General features: G+C 42.5%; 1 protein-coding gene across 1 annotated transcript in view; it reads right to left on the reverse strand.

The window, feature by feature from the left end:
• Nucleotides 1-20,334, reverse strand: part of CPXM2 (carboxypeptidase X, M14 family member 2) — a 67,212-nt gene that overhangs the window by 23,348 nt on the left and 23,530 nt on the right. Inside the window, exons 3-5 of the mRNA XM_015633912.3 lie at nucleotides 16,171-16,310; nucleotides 2,861-2,945; nucleotides 2,413-2,563 (exon numbers count right to left, since the gene is read on the reverse strand). Of these exons, the coding sequence (XP_015489398.1) occupies nucleotides 2,413-2,563; nucleotides 2,861-2,945; nucleotides 16,171-16,310 (376 nt within the window). The remainder of the gene's footprint in view (nucleotides 1-2,412; nucleotides 2,564-2,860; nucleotides 2,946-16,170; nucleotides 16,311-20,334) is intronic.

Genomic DNA, 20,334 nt, shown 5'->3' on the forward strand with positions numbered 1-20,334 from the left:
AAAAGAAGAAAAGAAGAAAAGAAGAGCCCGTGATCTCCAGTCCCACACTCAACACAGAGCGTTAGAGCAGCGCTGTCCAAGTCGCTGCTCCCACGGCCAAACCACCCGGATAGTTAACTTGGAATGAGCAAAATGACACCAAAAAAAGGGTGAGGAATCCACTCAGAGGGAGCTGCAAAAGAATGTCCCATCCTACAGGAAGAAAACGTGCGTGGAGAGGCCTCTGGAACCTGAGGAACAGCTTTGTTCCGGGTGCCTCGCGTGCGATGAACGAAATGAGCAAGGAGAAAGAAATGCCAGCTCTTTCTGAGCTAAAAAGATGGGTCAGCACTTATCAAAACCTATTAGTTCTTCAGTCCAATTACATTTTGAATGAACACACCCCATTCCCATTGTGTTTCTCAATGAATGATTCTGGTATTTTCTTTCAGGAATATACTGAATCAGCCACTGCGGGCAATTAACTCAATAAATGACTACCAGGGGGATGCACTGATGCTGTTTCCATGTGAATCCAAGATCTGTGAAAAGCTGGAAGAGCACTCAGCAGGACAGTGCTGAAAGTGGGGATGTGTTCCCAGCTTCACCCACTGACACAGACCCATGAAGTGAAGGGTAACAAATGCCAGAGCTGCCAAGCAGAATTTGGCCCTGAATGGGTGTAAAGCCAGTAAAAATCCAGGGTAAAAAACTGCTGCACTTAACAAAAATCACCTTTCCAAATACTGACATTTTTGCCTTTTCCTGTTTAGATGCAGTTTTAGGGGGGAGAAAGGGATCATGAGAATTTCCCTACAATTTGCCCTACCAAACAGTTTGGGTGTCATCTCTGTTATTCCCTGGAGACCTCTGTGTGTCAGTAAAAAGTCATGGTGCTGGATGAAGGTTCCTTTTTTTTCAGCCTCACATCCTGGTTTATAGAGAGCAGTTCCACACAGGAATTTGGGATAAATCACTGCTCTCTGAGAGTCCTTCCAAAAGCTGAGGGGAAATACTGTCTGTGGAATTGCCCATCACAATGGGAAACAAGCAACCCACAGAGGTGCAGTGTTCTAAACCCACAGCTAAAAGAAACCAGAATTCTCCTGAAAACGGGGAAATTCACATGCACAGGACACCTCTGGTCACTGCCATCAAGTCCAGGATGTATTTTTTACCCACTGGCAGCAGTTGTCTGTGTGTTGCTAAATTTCAGTGTTTCATGATAGCACATCTAAATTTTATGACAATGCTTGCCCCACACTTCTCTTTGGCAGAGAATTATCCCTTCCATGCCCCAAACAGTTTTAGTTCTGCTTTTTTCTTTCTTTTTTCTTCCCCTGAGTGTTTAAACATCTAAAGGACAAAAATCAAGCTGTGTCTGCTTGGCATGTGAAGACTCTACATCACCAGAGAAACTGGAGGCAGCAAGTTCTGAACAGAGGCAGGAGCAGTAAAAGCAGTGATGAAAGGCTCTGGAAAAGCAGTTTTTTTCTGGCTCTAATATTATAACACTACTCACAGACCTCTGCAAAAAAGAAAAAAAAATCCCCATGGTGCCAGAATTTGAGATCAAAGAAAACAAAACAAAAAAAAACCCAAAAACCAGCCAACCAAACAAAAAAGCAGATTAGAGGTGTGGAATGAGTAGTAATTAATAAAATATTTGAGAAAACAGATTTTCAAAAATATTTATATGCATGTACACACAGAAATGAAAATATAAATCCACCACAAGACTATTCACAATGTGCCTGGCAGAATCCTGGCTTTGGCAGAATTAACAGGATTGAATGGTTTTGGGTTTCTTTTTTTAAGTGGCCTTGCATATCATAGGACAACTTCTCTGATTTTCCAGGGATGATGCTGAATTTAATAACACTTGAAATATCCTAGAAATTCTTTACAGTCCAAACTCCCCTCCTTCCTCCTGACAAGCTAAGCACTAGTTCAGCAACAGGATTTGCTTTCAAAATATTTCAGGGAAGTTCTATGGCCTATATAATGAAAAAAAACCTCAAAACCAAAACCAAAAAACATTAAAAATCAGGCTATATAATTGTTATTTCTTGCCTTAGAAGCTTGAGACATCTGCAAGTGCCTGTCCCATTACATAATCCTCTTGTCTCCATTGTACATGTGCACTTAGGAAGATTTATTGCACTGCATTTAAGCCCAAACAACAAAGGAAATCTTGTAAGATCATCCATGCAATCTTGTTTTATTAATAAAGGCACTTCCACATTCTATGGGTTGCATATCAAAAGTTATCCTGGTGCTGGCTGTGGGCTTGGGCAGATATTTCTGCTTTTTTTTTACATAGCCCTAACTAAAGATAAATACTACACCAAAAGCAAAGATACACAAAGGAAATGAAATTTTTGAGTATTTCCACAGGCAGCCAAGCCAAGATTAACTGATAAAGGCTCTTACCTGGCAAGGGGCAGCCCAGGATTTCCAGCCTCATGCAGATGCTGCCCTCCTGGAACCAGGAGCGGGGGTTGATGCGGATGTAACGCGCCACCAGCGGCACCGGCAGCAGGTTCAGCACTGGCATCTCCTTCTCGCTGTTCCCCTCAAAAATCTGGGCAGCCAAACAGGGGGAAATGGCAACACCAGTGCTTCAGACTGTCTCTTGGTGGTTTGGGTAACAGAAGTGTAAAATCACCTGCCAGGCCCAGGCTGATGGTGGCACAGGCCAGAACTGCCCTTCGAGGGTGGCGATCCCCCCATTCCCCCTGGACAATTCGGGGTCTGTACCTTGGGATTTGCTCTTGAAATCTATGGGACCACTGAGAGGTGCTGCCACTGACTCAACTGTGGCCAGACCCTGCTTTCCCACCTCTGCTCCTCCTCATAAAACATGTCTCACTCTACTCACCACATCTCCAGACTCGTTTCTGACAGCAGTCCACGCGTGGCTGTCATTGCTCACCAGCACTCTGTACGAGGTCACCCAGTTACTCCTTGAAAAAGAGAATAAGTTACTTTTCATAACTTAAAATGACTGCACATTATTTAATATAATCAAGCTTATAAGGCTGCTAGCAGTGGAAATCCCATTTGGCAAAGTCATGCCAATCTGGATTCAACAGACTATTCAAAAAGCCTAGCACACAGAAGCAAAATCCTGGTGAGACAGTGTTCTGGGATTCCAGGAGGTGAGAGACTTGCTGCTCTCCTCTCCTTTGATATGCAGAGTTTGGGATAAATGGCTTATCTAGAACAGATTTATGCAGTGTTCAAAGATCATCTTTTCAGCTGCAGAACATTTATTAGTTCTGCTCTTATTATCAGAGAGGATGGGAAAAAAGTAATAAATCCTCAAGGATGAAACATCTGCGAATTTCAACCAGCAAAATTTCCATTTCTTTCAATAGAAGAATAACTGGTGCCTGCAGTTATTCTTGTATTAGCAAGAGCTAGGGACAGAGAGACAATTGATCACAGGACTACTGCACTCCTACAATATCCTGATCCATCCCAAATAGGCTGATTTTTCTAATGTGATCTGATTTACAGCAAAACCCTCTTCCATCTAGAGAAGTCAAATACTTCAGTTATGCCTTGTCTGAAGGAAGAAGATGAGGAAATGTAAAATGCTGCTCCCCAAATTCTGGATTAGAGCTGTGGAGTTTGACACTGCTCAGGCATTACCTGTGGAAATGTGTGCACGGGGGTGGAGAAGGCTGGAGAAGGCAATGCCCAACTCTCCTCTCACATTTGCTACTCAGAAAGAGCAGCAGTGATTTATTTTTTCCCCTAACACCTGGTTTCAATAGGCTGGAACCTGGAGGAGAGCTGTGGCTTGGAGGAACATTTGTACCTTTGAACATCTGAAGTCAGTCCAGGATGATTAAATTCTGTATTTATGTGTTCTTCCTCAGCACAGGTTCTTAGCTAAGCTACAGTCCCATGGGAGTGAAAACAGAGTTAGGAAAGCTCTTGGCACAGGGGAGAAGAAAAGGGGCCTTTGGGGCAGGTATTGGAGAAGCAGCAGAGCATAAAAATTGGAGATGAGGAATACCTGGAAGGACAGACACACCTAAGAGCTTCCCCTTGTACTGCCCCTGTACAAACACAACTTTGATTTGTTTTGTTTTTTCTTGTAAAATCAACTAATAATAACAAAGTACCTATGAACACACCCAGCCACGCTGAAGCCACTGTGCCTGTGTTTAAAGGGAGAAATCAGCCTTTATGTGCTCACTAAAGAGAGTCAGGCTTCTAATGAAGACCAAAGAGGGATAAGGATGGAACAGGAGTAAAACCACCAGCCTCAGTTCTCCAAGAATTGTACAAAACAGACAACTGAGGTTTTTTACACATCTGATAACAAAAAAAATGAGGTAAATATTTAGTAGGATTTGGAAAATCACTTCTGGACATTCTATACTAATGCTCCCAAAAGTGAAAAAAAATGAGATTTTGAAAAAAAACCACAAAAAACCACAAAAAACCCCCCAAAAAACAAAAAAGCAACTGAACAAACCCAGCTCTGTTTTAGACACTAAACCACTCCTTTGCAACTCTTTCACCAGCCTCCTTCAGTGAATAGATTTTGCCATTCATGTTAGATTAAACGGAAAAATCTTGACTATTGCCAAGCAGACAACTTTTTGTTATCGCAATGAAAAGAAGGGTACATCTATCACTTGTAATGCACACAACTTTAGTATTTGGTAAACAACTGTAACAAGTTAGCAGCACTCTGAAAATCCTAATTGTCTGCCTTTCAGAGGAAGGGCTCCTGGGGTAGGAGATTTGCTGGAGAGCTGAGAAGTGCCGTGCTGGCGTCTCTAGAATTTGGCTGTAAAATGATAAATGACACACAACAAAATAAACAGTGACTTCAGCATGTTGGATAAGTTTCTCCTGACTCTTGCAAAGAACTTTCTTCCCTCAGCTTCTCTGTATTCTTAAGTTGAAGAAAGGCTGATTTACTTCTGTCAAATAAAGGAGCTGACAAAAAGGAAGGAGAGGGACTTGTGACAAGGACATAGAGTGCAAGGACACGGGTGATGAAAGAAAGTAGGTTTGGATCAGATATTGGGAAGAAATTCTTGGTTGTGAAGGTGGGGAGGGCCTTTCACAGGGTGCCCAGGGAAGCTGTGGCTGCCCCTGGATCCCTGGAAGTGCCCAAGGCCAGGTTGGACAGGGCTGGAGCAGCTGGGACAGGGGAAGGTGTCCCTGCCCTGGCAGGGGTGGAATGGGATGAGCTTTAAGGTCCCTTCCAGCCCAAACCATTCTATAAAATGGCCAACAGCAAAACTCTAAAAAGAGGGAAACAGCTTTTTTTGAATTACTAGCAAATGATAAGCTTGAGAGCAAAACTCCTGGGTTTGAAGGAGGGTGCTGGTGGCAGAGTACAAACTCAGTGCACATAAAACTATATCGTGCTTTTTGTTGGGATTTTCTTTATTTCCTTGCTCATTTTGCTGGGGGTTTTGGATGGGCTTTGCATAAATGTTTTTTTTACTGTTCTTGGCCATTTCTCAAAATCAGGTTAAGTGACCAAAAGAGGCAAATGCCACAAACCAAATAACATCATTGCTTCTGAAGTATTGCAGAACTTTTTTCACTTCAACTGCACAGATCAGATTAGGGGGGCAAACACAACACATCCATTTTCATTGCTCAACATCTGCAGAAGAAATTCAAACAGAGTCCTAAAGTCACATAAAACCAAGACAATCGTGGACAGACTCTATAACAAACTTTTGTAAGAAAATCACGGCACATATAGGAGTTTTTAAAAGAACAATCTCACTTTACTGGCATGAGAAAATGGTGCTGTCACAGTAACATTTCTAAGCTGGGACTTTTATTTAAAATATTTTGATTTTCTCACTCCCTGCCATTACAAGAGTTCCAGCTTCTTCCAAAGGAAGACATATCCAAGTAGTCCTGCACATTTTCCATCTTAGGTGGCAACAAGTAACGTGCTATGGAGAGAGAATGCAATAAAAATCCTAATGCACTGAATCCAGTCTTGGACACTGGCAGGACAGAAGGACCTCAGAGGGTCATGGATGAGGTAAATCAGTGCAATGTATGAAGGTACACACCATACAACATTAATTGTGTTTGCCTGTAAGGAAGAAGCAGAATAAAAACATCACAGGGGATCAGATCCTTTTGGCACTGGCACTACATGCAAAGCTGCCTCCAGGGGCTTAAATCCTTGCCCCTTTTTCCCCCAGTGCCATAATAAAAACAGCTTCTGATCATACTAAGAAGGCTCCTGTAAATTCAGACTCCCCTGAGAAATGGCACCTTCTCCCTAAAAGCCACATCCCCCATGCTGGGGAAGGGGAACTCTGCGTGTTCTTGTGGTCAGAGGATCTGGAAAAAAACTGGCACAGCCTAATGCTCAGGGCTTTGACTGAGTATGTGAATCCCAGACACTTCTACAGCTCCAGACCAGCACAAGAACAGCCAACCCACTAAATCTCCCCGAGAGCTGCAGCTTTCCCAGCCCTGTGTGGTACGGGAGGGCTGCTAACCCCAGGAAGCAGCTGGATGTGTTGCACATGCTCCAGCCTGTTTGCAGCACTTCCCAGGACCTGGGTGTTCCATAAACACCTGGTTTATTCATGCAGGCACAGAAATCTAAAGGTTTTTTGTGGCAATCCATCAGAGGAACACGGCAACTGGAGCAAAGCCTTGTGTTAGGAGAAGTATTGGGGGAATTTGTCTGTGTGATTACCTGGTGACACCAAGATCCATCTCCTCGGGTTTGGGATTTGCAGACAGGGATTTCTGTCACATCCAGTCTTTTCAGGGCCCATCACCACTGAACAATAAAGCTGTCTAAGGAAGGCTGAAAGAAAGCTGTAATGTTTTCCAAGACTCAGAATGTCCCTGCTGCTGTTTCAGAGAAGCTCTTTGGGTTTCACTCTATAAAGTCTCCCAGTGCAATCTTACCATTGCACCCCTAAGAGAAAAATACAGATATTTGTTGGGTTTAAAGAGCTGAGGAGACAGAATTCTGGAGAAGTCCTAGGCCAGCACTGAAAAAAGAGTGCATTAATTATTGAGCTCTTTCTTGGCAGAAGGCAAGGCAGTACAGAAGCCATGATGTGACAACCCACCAGGGTTTGGAGTTACATCACCCCAAGTTCATCACCCTCTGCCACCAAGTGCCACTTCTGCCTCACAAATTCCCTCCATGCTGGAAAAAGATCATGAGGTACAGACTGGAAAGGGATCCTTTGGATTCAGGTGCATCCCTTTTAAATAATCCCTTTCAAAATTTATGGCAGCCTTATCTCCTCAGAAGCAGCCTATCTGAAAAATCTCAGTTCCCACTGACAATATTAGGCAATTCCTACCAGAGACAGTAAATGCAAAAATCAAAATATGACTCAAATTCACTTAATGTGGTGCATTTTTGAATTATTACTAATTACTTGATTTTTACCTGTAATGCACTGGCCTTAGACAAAGCTGATTTGAACACCTTCAATTCCAAATTCAGTTTCTTGTGATGCATGGAAATGTCCTGCTTTTCCATTTTCATCCAAAAAGAAAAGCTGAGGGATTAAATAACTTGCCCAGGGACAGAGAGAGTAAACCTGAATCAAAGCAGAGAATTAGAAGCAGATCTCCTACAGCTTTGGCAGGTTCCTGTCCCAATAATCATCTTTTCCTTATCTAACCACGGCATCAGGCTACTGAGCACAGGCAAAAAGAGCATGGGCAGCACCAGAGCAACAAAACATCTTCCAGCTGTGTCCTCCCTGCTACAATCTCCTGATTTGGACCCAAGGCTGAACCCCAGCTCAGGAGAGCACACAGTGAGTGCTGAATGGGAAGCAGTGGAGGGGTGCCAGGCTTTTCAGCTGAGAATTGGGACTGTTTGGGTTTATTCTGTTTGAGCAGCATCTGCTGCATGGAATTTTTTAAGGCCAAGCTTCTCAACTATGGAAAGCTGAACTGGCAACAAGTGATATAAATCTAATGCTTTGATCCTCATCTCTGAGGACGATTTTCCACGTTGTGGCATTTTCCATCCACACTTTCTACATGGGATTTGAGGTAAACAGGTGATTTGAGGTGCTGGTTAGCAGAAGCTCAAGCCCAGAGATGGTCCACAAGGAAGATTGAAGGGATGGAGCACCTTCCTATCTGGAAGGGAGAGAACTGGGGCTTCTCAGCCTGGAGAAGGCTCTGGACTCAATCTTAGAGCAACTTCCAGGGCCTGAAGGGGCTCCAGGAGAGCTGGAGAGGGACTGGGGACAGGGGATGGAGGGACAGAACACAGGGAATGGCTCCCAGTGCCAGAGGGCAGGGCTGGATGGGAAATTGGGAAGGAATTGTTCCCTGTGCGTGTGGCACAGATTTCCCAGAGCAGCTGGGGCTGCCCCTGGATCCCTGGAAGTGTCCAAGACCAGGCTGGACATTGGGGCTGGAGCAGCTGGGACAGGGGAAGGTGCCTATGGCAGGGGGATTGGAACAGGATGACTTTTAATGTCCTTTCTAACCCAAACTATTCCATGATTCTCTGACATTCTTGGAATCAGCCCAGCAAGCACCAGCAGAGCTCCCATGAACATCATCTACAATGGACCTGGCTCCAACTGAGCATTTTATTCTTCTGCTGTCAGGCTAACCTGATTTATCTGCAATACAAACCCCTAAAATTAATATAAAATAGAACCAGTCAGGCAAATAAATGTGTACCCAGCAATAACAAATAAATTGACATGCCAAAATACTTGATATAGCAAAATCTCTATACCAGAAAAATGCTGGACAAGCCTTATACTAAATTTTACTCATGCAACAGAATCAGCATGCTGTCAGTTAAATGGCTTTCTACTTGAAAAATTAATTTGTACTCTCATGCAATTAAATGTAAAACCATTAATATTAAAATTCTATAATAATATTTATACTGATAAAATTTTAAATCACCCACTGCCAAACAGCTTCCAAATAAGCCAAGGCAAAAAAATGCCCAGACTAACCACAGGTAGCCCAGCAAGTTTTGTAAGCTAATTAAAATAAATATGATTTAGGAGACGAAGATTGACTAGCCAGCAATGGCACTATTTTTAATAATTGAAATATTCGAATGCTTAATTTTTAAAATTGCTCCTAGCTGACTGAAATGAATGTAGTGCTGTGAAATCCATCTCTTTGGAGGCCCCTAAGAAGAAAAGCTCAGAGCCAGAATTTCACTTGCTTGAACTGAATTCAGCACAGATTTTTCAAAGCTTTACTCAATAAACAGGAGTTGGGGTTACAAATACCTCTCCAACCCAACACCTACAACTTACAGCCAGGGTTTTACAAGAGTTTTATGACTTTCTAGAAAATCTGGTGCCAGCTGCAGATGTTTCTTTTTGCTGTTGGATATTCAGCCAGCAATGCCTGGGTCAGAGACATCCTCTGCCCCAAACATTTTGGCCTTCACACCCCTCATTTTGGGTCACTCTTTGCAACAAGATCTGCCTAAGTTTAAAATTCTTTCTGCACAAGTTTAAAATTCTTTCTGCACCAGATCCTCTGTATCTGCTGAACACAACCAAGCTGTGTTGCCTTTTCTTCTGAACCTCTTCTCGTGGCATTCTTAATTTTCCATTCCTTTTTGTACCTACCTCACCTTTGTAAATCAGTCGTGTGTTTGAGGAGAAAAATCCAGACTTTACAGGCAGTGCCTCTCTTTGTGAATGTTAAAATACAGGAAAATGAAAAGCCCTGAGAGTAAGCAGCAAACAAACACTGCCACTCGTGTCCACAGCTGAGAGAATGTTTATAATATGAAGGGTCTCACTGCTCACAAGCCCACAGAGAGGTGGCCAAGGGAAGGGACACTGGTTTGGGAGGGACAAGGAGCCCAATGACCCCAACATGACCCCCACCCAACCATTCTCATTGCAACAAGTCATGGTGCATGGGCCAAAAACACACAGAACCAAGCTGTGATGAGTAAGTGTGAGTAATCTGCTGCAGCAGCTGCTGAAATTCATTGGAAGTCGCCTTTTCCAGAAGGATTTGGCTCATTTGATTTCAAGTCCCTTCCGTGGAGGTTAAAAAGTTTTTCTTCCTCTTCTGAGCATCCCCAGTGGGCCCCACTGTGCAGGGCAGGTTGTGTCCTCCCCTCAGCACCCTCTGAGAGTGCAGGGTGAGCAGAGGAGCTGTCCCTGGGGGTGGCAGTGACCTGCTCCTCCCAGTGGGAACAGAGGTTTGGGCAGAGGAGCCTGAGACAAACCAGACCCACAGCAGAACAACATCAGCATTGACACTGCTGTCAAACAAACTTGTGACAGCACCAATCTGTCCCTGGGAGAGCTGTCAGCACCCCAGCCACACAGGAACACCAGAGCTGGTCACCAAGGCACGTCCCCAGAGCCAAGGGGAGCTGGGGAGTGCTCATGGGGTCACCAATGCTGTGACAAAATCCTGGCCAGGGGACAAGAACAGAGCTGGAAAATCAGCAGGGCACAGAGACTGAAATGAAACATACAGATGGAGAGCCCTGGAGGTGCAGCTGCCAAAGGCTGGCTCAGGAAAGCCCATCAGAAGGATTCACCAAGCCACAGTCAAGAGAAAACAGAACTTATTAGGTAAACTCATCATAAACATTAGTATTACATGTAACTCCTGACATTATTATCTCAAGGGAGCTTTTCCCGCTATGACTTCAGGTTGTTTTATATCTCCATACACTTGATGTGGTTTCTATGGATTTGGAACAATTCACTCCATGAAGCTGACTTTGGGAAAGCAGTCCTGTCACCCAATCAGGGCAAATAAGAGTTTAAATCACCAGAATTACTCGAGTCTGCACACAGCAGCTGCTTGTTTCGTTACATGATCTGGATAAAACATGGAGATATATCCACTGAACTTGTTGAAGTTTCACCAGAGTGTGTTTTCACAGCCTCTGTGAGAAGACAGGAGAAACTGCTCTGAAAGTCAGTGCCAACTTTGCTGTACTTGTGAGCTGGACAAGGTTTACTCTTCTCTGCTCTCACAAGCAGCATTGCACTGTTGAATTTTGACCCTTCACCTGCACAGTGCAAAATTCTGTTTTCTCAGATTGTAGTAACAGCTCAAAATACCTGTGAATCTCCACTCCACTTTCTGGAATGCTAGCACAGTGTCACTGGAAGGATTATCACAGCTCTCTCTTCTGTTACTGTTGGAATACTGAAGATGCTGATGTGATTATCTCTTCAGGAAGGCAGTGTTACTACTGACACCATGACCTCAGTACCAGGAACAGCTGAAAAGACCCTGGCAGTGTTGGACTTGATGATAGAGGCATTTTCCAACCTTAATGATCCTGTGACTCTGATTTTTACTGCCTTGCAAACAAGGAAATTACCCCCTTGCCATAGAGACTGCCTCAAAAACAAAGCTGAGCTTCTGAGAAACTGCCAGGGAGTGCAGCACTAAATGTGGGGCAACGCATTCATTTTGTGACTAAAGAGCAGAATGCTGTACCACTGAAATTAGAAGCAAGCAAATTGCACTGACCTAAATTTATCCTCAGCTGTATCTCTGGAAGGCACCCAGCTTGTTCCAGACCCACAGCTCCCTCAGGACAGTTTGTCAGAAGGGATGCTGGGGCATCATCAAGAGCTACACCACACACAGGGAGCGCTGAGGCTGAGGGTGTACTACCAAAAAAAATCACAAAATCATTTCCCTATTCAATCACAAGAATCTTCTCTGTAGCAAAAGCATGATCAGACACAAAATCCAATCTGCTGGGTGTTTGTTATTTGCTATCCCCACAGAGCAGCACAGGGAAATGAAACAAGTGACACAGCAGGGAGGGTGCAATGGTGTCTACACCAGGTTCCAGTTAAAATGTTCCTTCAGCACTAATGAAAATAAGTGACCAGATTAAAAGGGTGTCAGTTTAGAACAAGGCAATACATGAAAGTCATTCCTTCCAGCCAGCAACACCATTGATTTGGTGTCTCCTCAAACCTTTTAAGAGCTATTACAATTTTGGAATACATGGAAAAACCTTTAGCCAAATCAGACTTGAAAAATTAAGATGCTTCCCCTACATTTCTTTTTTTCCTAAAGACAAATATCTTGCATAAAAGTAAAAATACTTCAATATTTTCATGAAGCTGAAAGGTCTTAAAGAGAACATGCTTGAAAGTAAGTCTATTTTGATTTTTCTCTAAAAATTTCATAATTTTCCTGGGGAATTCCAACTTTCTGCACAGATCATTTCATCCCTGTTTCTTCTTATTGCTGTCATTTTGTTGTTCCACAGCGTGCAGTGACAGTTCACAATTTACCATGACTGAAAGGTTAATTTTTAGAAAATACATCTCACTCACTGCAACATTACATCCTGTCCTGAAAACCAAAACATCCTCTGCATTCACACAGCCTGAAGCTTTATTTTACTGTCAGCACACACTGTGTTGACGTGAGGGTTTTCTCTTGATACAAAAGCTGATGCTGAATTATCAGAAGAGAGTTTGGTTTGTGGGAAACAAGTTTACTCTGTTTTTCAAATTCCTGCCAAACTGCTAAGAGTGATTAATAGTTTTTTTCCCTCTGTCAAGAGGGTGCATATTTTAAACTATCACATCATTGCTTTAAATCCATGGCAAAATTCCACAGTGATGCTTCCAGTGTCCCCCTCCACAGCCCTGAACAGTTGTTTGAAGATTCCTGCAGTTGATTAAAGTTCCTAAACTGGAAGATGTATTGGCAGCAAAATGAAGAATTACATATATGATTTCTCCCCCAAATCAGCAGATATTCTGCTCATTTTCAAGCAACTGGATTTTATTCCTATAAACCAGCACTCGTGGCACTCCTGATTTTTGGATATCTTCAGTGTAAAAATCAAAAAAGAAGTCCTGGTTCTTGCATCTGGGCTACACTTTTTCTGAGAAATTCATCATCTGCAGAACTTCTGGATGATCTAAGCAGATCTGCCCATTTATGATGGCAAAAGAACACTTTTCTGTGATTTCAGGTTTCCCAGGAATGACTGAGGTGCCTGAGCAGCAACAGCCCACGTGCCTGCTTTGACTGATAACAGGAAGGATTCCCCAAATCCAGGATTTTTTGTTCAAAGACTGTATTTGCTTGTTGCAGGCTTAAAAAGGGAGAGGAGAAAGGTTTGATTCCCTGTGGCCATCACAGAATTCACAGCTGAGCAAAAGAAATGACTCAGAAGTGCTTGTCCTTAAAAAGGAAATGACTGAACAATCTGAGTATTCCTTACAAACCAAGCTCAGTTTCCTTCTCTCCCATCAGGTCATTTGTGTTTTCTCAGCCTTTTCCTCCTCAGGGCTCTCCTGTCTCAAGCCTGGCGTGGACAGGAGGAACCACAATCCAACAGGAACAGCAGGAGAGGAAGGACTGAGGAGGAGCAGCTCCTGCCTGTGCTCAGGACACGGGAACCTCAAGCATTTCTGTGCTCCTGGCACTGTGTGAAGTGTAACTTTCATCACTGCAGAGGAAGCACAAAGAAAGCCCCATGAGCAAAGCTGCACGTGAGCAGGTCGTGTCTGACTGGAGTGGTTGTGAACAAATCCAGGCTCCAGGTGCCAGAGCTGCTCCACAGGAGGAAAAGGATGAGTGCAGCACCAGGGAAGGAGCTCTGGCTGCATCATCACACACAGGAGAGCAAAGGCTGCTGTGAACTCAAGTGTGGCAGCCTTGCAGTGAAGGGCAAAGATGTTTGATAGAGGATTCAGCAGGGTGTCCTTGCCTGCCCTCCCTTGGCATTTTAAATGTCCTCATTAAGTCAGCAGCAGGAAACTGCAGGGACCAGGACAGGTACAAACCTGATCTGGGCAGATCTTCCAGTGGAGCACATTTTATTTTCATTTTGTTAAAGATTCTTGTTCAATACAAAGAGTTGGTTTACTGCTTCTTTATCCCAAAATCATGGGATCACAGAATGTTTTGGGTTGAAAGGGACCTTAAAGATCATCTCATTCCACCCCAGCCATGGCAGGGACACCTTCCCCTGTCCCAGCTGCTCCAGCCCCCATGTCCAGCCTGGCCTTGGGCACTGCCAGGGATCCAGGGGCAGCCCCAGCTGCTCTGGGCATCCTGTGCCAGGCCCTCCTCACCCTCCCAGGGAACAATTATCTAATATCTAATATAATCCTGCCCTCCTCCACTGCCTTGATTTTTGATTTTTAAAATATAGAGCTGGGAATGTCTCCAAGGCTTTGGACTAAATAAAAATCTTACCTCGGCTCCCCTGCTTGGCAGGCTTTCACTTCTAATACAGCACAGATCACAGAGGTGGTTTTTTTGGCTCTCATTCCTACAATAAGATTATTCTCCAACATATGTTTCCATCAGTCATGAAAGCACTCTCTTCTTGTCACACAGCCTCATAAAGCTGGGAAGGCACCTCAGGTGACAGAAGGGCATCTTTTGGTGCAAACTTTCACAGCACAAACAATCCTCTGCTACCATCACAGCCAAAGCTGCTGATCCTCCTTTGCTTCCTGAGCAAAACAGGCACAAAGGAACCTGCCCACCCCAACACCAGTCCTGCCCCACTCTTCCCTGTCCCCTCCTGGGATTGTTTCTCCCCTGTCCCTTCCATGGGCTCGGCCCTACAGGACGTGTTTATCCTGCCCCACAGCACAGCTGCTCCTCTTGAAACCCTCTTGGCAGAAATGTGCCTGTTTTCCCTCAAATCTGAGCAGCAATCCACAAAAGGCTGGACCTGCTCTGCCAGCACCAATCCTGCTCTTCCTGCTGACCCTCAGGGTTCTGGACACCCATTTTTTATGGGGAGAGAGGGAAAAACCAACACTCTTCACCCAGGGTGGGGGAGTTGGAACTCAATGATCTTTAAGGTCCACTCCAACCCAAACCTTTCTGTGATTCTGCGTTTCTATGGCTCAGAAAAAACCCCCAAAACCCCAAGATGACTGTGAACACCAGCTATAAATAGTGTCAAGATCTGCTGTAAACTCCTAACAGAGCTGAACTAAAAATAGAAGCTTGACAGGATGAAGCAGTGCAGCTCTGGCCTTGAGAGGAACAGCAGTGTCAAGAGGATGAATAAAGAAAAGTTAGGTTTTGCTACAGTAATTACCTCCCTACCACAGAACAATGTGGGATAAATATAGAAACCTTATTTCCAAATAAGCACCTGCTCCCACAACCACGCTAAAAGAAATTAAACTAAAAAAAAAAACAATAACCACCACAGAAAATTGAACTGTTGAAAGAAAAATATTCTTTTTCTAAGAGACAGTGGCATTTTTTCTGGTTTACCTTCAATTACACATCACATTCATTTTCTAAGGGAGAGTTCTGACCAGAATGGATCTGTCAGAGAGGTTGTGCATCTCCTGCATACAGGTGGAATTATCTGTTCACATAAAAGCTCTGAGACTCAATGACAAATTAAAAGGCCAAACAAACACGTAAAGAGCAGGAAAAAAAAACCCAAATCCTCACCTCCAATTCCTGTTCCTGCCATCTGATTGCTGCATCCCTCATAAACACTGCCAACAGTCACAGAGGAGTAAATGCAGATAAATCTGGGTAAAACACTTATTTCTCAGTGCCATGAGCACATTCTCTGGCACAAGCAGTGGCCAGAAAGCTCAAAAATAGTAAAATAGTATATTTATATATATATATATATATATATATTTGCATAATTATATGAAGATATGTAACTAAATACTTTTTAAAATAAAATTAATTACTAATACACATAAATGTATAAATAATATATATGTATATAATATCTATGTGAATGAATAAAGTTTGTTTTATCTGCTCACATAAAAATCAGGTTATTTTGGAATTCCAGCAGTTCCCTGGTGGTTACCTAGGGATTAAGACGTTTCAGTGAGGCATGGTTATTCTAAACTAAATTAAAAAGGTCGCTGAAACTATAACCTAAGCTAATCTAGTTAAATATTGGGGAAAGAATGAGAGAGTTTAACACAAATATGACAAGGTGAGTGTAAAGGCCCAGATGTAGATCACAACTGGGCCTTTAATATAGAAGTTTGTTACCCTTAAACTTCTATTTTATGCCATATAGAATGACTTTGCCTTTTGCTGTTGCCCCATTCAATTACTTGACCTCTCCTAACATTTCCAATATTGCTGTTTTGGTTTTTTTTCCTTGAAGAACCAAAGCACATCAGGACATGAATTCCTTGGTCTGAAAGCTCAGAATGCCATGGAGAAAATTCAGTGTGTACTTACGACCAGAGGGAGTTTCTTCCCTGTGTGATGACTCCAGTGAACTTTGTCAGCCTTCGAGCATCTACTTCAATCCACTGGTAAGGGTCATTTCTTCCTGCACACCAAGCACCATCATAAAAATCATTTTCGTTAACACCTGCCTGAAAAGAAGGCAAAGCTGACCATAAATCAGAGCTAAGAAACTGAAGGTGTTTCATGGGCAAAAGAAAGGAATTCACATCATTCATCCCCCTCACTCCTCTGGCACTATAAGACCCTTGAGGCCCTCACCAAAATATTTCCTTACTCAAGGCAGGGCAGGAGATTCTGGGAAGTCCTTTTGAAAACAAAGAATGTTTACATTTAAATTTAAATCAGAAAAGGAAAACAGAGCTTCAGTCTGTTCTTGTGGCCTGACAGAGCCAGATCCAGAGCCACAGCCTTTATCCAGAACAAATTATCCACAGGGTCTACAGGGTTTGGAAAGTCCTAAAAAGCCAGCTCCAGCCCATGTAAATTATGGCCAGTGATTAGAAAATCTCATTTTCCCTGGAAGCAGCAAAGCAGAGTGCAGGGCATAAGGAAACATTAACACTACTTCTCACCAGAACTATTGATTTTTATAGCAAGGGGTTAAAAATTCAGGAATGTCTGGCTGTTCCCCAACTTGAGCACCAACCTGTATCCCAGATTCTGCTGGGAAACCCACCACAAACAGCCTTCCCAGCATTTTCAAAGAAATAGCTGAAGGTATTTTGGGTAAGCTGTTTTCCAAATTAATCTGAACTAGGATTTAATGAAACATGGCATCTGAAGCCTTCAGAGATGTATTTTCCTTCTAAAGCCCAGGAAATGTTTGGCACCAAGCTGGATAATGCCACAGAGAGCACAGAAGCTTTGCCATGCACTCCTCTGAGACTATGTGTAATTTTTGTGGTATTTCATCTGTGGTTTCTGTTGATTTATCATTGCCATCCATGCAATTCCAAGAATGGATATCATTCAATATTTCCCAAATGAAAGTGGAGAGGTTTACAGGGTTTTTCTACCCAAATGGGAGGCTCTAACTCAGAGAGGATGCAGTGGTTTAATCCCTTTTCCCACTGTGGCTCTGATGGCATCTGAAGGAAGTGCTGCAAAACACAAGACACTGATTCAACTCCTAAAACTTCTCATTTTCTCAGGTATTCATCAGGTCTGAGATAAGGTAGCTTAAAAATGATTTGTTTCCCTACATCTACCAAAATTAAATTAAGCCCCTACTTCTGTGCATTAGCTCTGATATTTTAAGTTTGTATGAAGAAAAAAAACCCAGAGGAAAAAGCTTGTTAACAATGGGAGATAAATTCTTCAAGGAAAGCAGAACAATGGGAAAACACAAGAATACAAACACAGCCACTGGCCTGAGTTATAACCCTTCACAAGGAAAGGTTTCAATGCATTTTAAAATAAGATGGAATTTGAAGTAGCCTCAGGCTTTAAACCCTTGCCAGGAAGTGTTAAGATCTACAGAACACCTTGAAGCAGCATCCTGCTAATCCCCTTCACGCTGGGGAAATTCCATCAGTTCCAGAGTCCCCCATCTCCCAACTCCTGGTCCTTAATGAGCTGAGGATATTTCCTGTTAGTGATGCTCACTGGGGAACAGACCTCTCCTCCATGCTGCCATGAGAAGTGGAAGACAGAAGAAAAAAGTGGGGAAAAAAAAGTGCTTATTAAAATAAAAAAAAAAACCCTCCCACCTAAATTACTTTTCTTGAGCATCCATGGTTTCAGCTGGGTTTAAATAATGTTAAGCTTAAATTGTATATCAAATATGGGGAGCTTAATGTTAAGCTTAAATGGTATATCAAATATTATCCACAGCTTCAAATACTTTAAGCATTAAATAGGTAAAAAGATATCATTAAAAAAAAAACACCCCAAAAACTCCCATGCTGCTACTTCTCCCTGCTCTCTTATTTTCTGATATCAGCTTCTCTGAAGCTGAAAAAAAAGGGTTTTACTGGATAAAAAGAAGCAGGTGTCTATGTCTAATCAGCACAAAATACTGTGTGAAAAAGGAGGAATTTAAGAAATGAGAAGATCTTTTTCAGAAATGTTTCTGAAGGAAAAAAAATCTCAAGAAATTTATGCTACAATTTCTCTTCTCAAGCTTCAAGTCTGTATTTTTTACTCTGGATGTGCATTATTTCCCTGTGGCCACTTCAAAAAAACTGTTTCTATAAAATAAAAAACTTATAGACTCAATCAAGTATTTAGTAATTTGAATTCCTATTAAATTTCTTTGGAGAAATGATCATTTCTGAAAGATGGGTTCAGTTATCACCAAGTATTCTGTCAAATAATACACATCAAGACACTTTTCCTCAGTAAGGTGTTTACTTGAATTTTAAAAATCCATTTTGAATTACTGGAAAAAGCAGATTCAAGTTATGTCATGGGTACTCAAATTATTTTCATAAGCAGGAGACTGAAGGAGCTAATGAAAACTGGAAGCCAGGGCAAAGTCTTGAGCAAATCCTTTCTCCCTTCACAGAATACTCAAGAATAACTCCAGGTCTAACCCAGTTTTTGTTTCACTTGCAGCCAAATGCAAAAATATTTCTCAATAAGCAATGCCTTATAGAAAAAAAAAACAAACCCAAAACCTTTTGGATAGAGAAAAAGAGACTTTCTTCTGTCACTCACAAATAAATTATTCCCAAGTGTGAGAGTTGATAATTGTAATTCAGCTAAACCAAATTAGCTGCCTATGAGGTATTCAGAAAATAAGATGAAGGTTACAATTTCCTTCACAAATAATATGACTTTGCATTTTAATTCATCTTTCTCTTCCAAATTGGATGTGTGCAAGGCAGAATAAAAACTTGCTCACAATATCAGTGTTCTAAAAGCTTTATTCTATAATGAGGAGAAAGATGATACTACCAAAATGTATTCAATAAAGAAAAAAATTCCAGTCTTCTGCCACAGATCAGCAGTAAAAATACACCAAATATCAAACCACCTCTGCTTAAATTCTTTTCCCTTCCCAGCAGGATGATCAAAAGAATTATTTTACCATAGGAAGTTTGGGAGGGCAAAAAGCAAAAAGCATTATTTATCACAGGTATTTATAGCAACCACTGCCAGGTGGGAAGAACCAAAACACACAGGCTGAGAGCAAATCTTCAATCATTTTGTCTTTTCCTTGTGATTTGATAATGCAGCTTTTCAAAGGGAACAAAGACCTGGAAAGACAATCATGGAATCATGGAATGGTTTGGGTTGGAAGGGACCTTAAAGATCATCTCATTCCACCCCTGCCGTGGCAGGGACACCTTCCCCTGTCCCAGCTGCCCCAGCCCCAGTGTCCAGCCTGGTCTTGGACACCTCCAGGGATAACCACAGCTTTTCTGAGCACCATGTGCTGGGGTCTCACCACCCTCCCAGGGAACAATTCCTTCCCAATATCCCATCCAGCCCTGCCCTCTGGCACTGGGAGCCATTCCCTGTGTCCTGTCCATCCATCCCTCCTCCCAAATCCCTCTCCAATCTCTCCTGGAGCTCCTTTAGACCCCTTAATACACAAATGCCTGTGTTTGCAGACATGGGATTGCTTTACTTGGTTAATCCTCAGTGTTTGCATTTCTCCAACCAGGAAAATGAGGAAGGGAAAGAAACATAATTTGACAAATTATTCACGTTTCAACCACTCTTAATTATCATATAAGTGACAAATACTAATGAATTTTATCCCTGAAGGCAGAGAGCCTCAATTAATATTATTTTATATCACGATTTCTCTTGATGATGTTAAATTACTCCTGGTTGTACCACTATTGCAGTTAGATCTCCAAAATATGGGGCTCCACTAACGTGGCTCGTGCTCTTGAGAAATCCCACCTTAACCCCACATTCAGGCAGGACTGGGAGGAAAATCAGGCCCAACACAATCCAAGGGTTCAAGAGAAGCAGATCCTGAAAATCCTCATCCAATTCTAAGCCTGTCCTTCTCTGGAATAAAGCAGACACCAACTGATTCATTTCTTGTGCTTCGGATAATTCAAGCAGAAAAAAGGGAAAAAACAAACCAAAACCCTGAAAAGCTTTTGAAAAACTTAATTATTCTGCAAATTCTCTGTGAATTGAAGCAGTGCCAGTTACCTGGGGAGAGCCCTGAGCTTCTCAGCTGACTTTGCA

Source organism: Parus major, chromosome 6 (genome assembly GCF_001522545.3).
Source record: "Parus major isolate Abel chromosome 6, Parus_major1.1, whole genome shotgun sequence".
NCBI classification, from domain to species: domain Eukaryota; kingdom Metazoa; phylum Chordata; class Aves; order Passeriformes; family Paridae; genus Parus; species Parus major.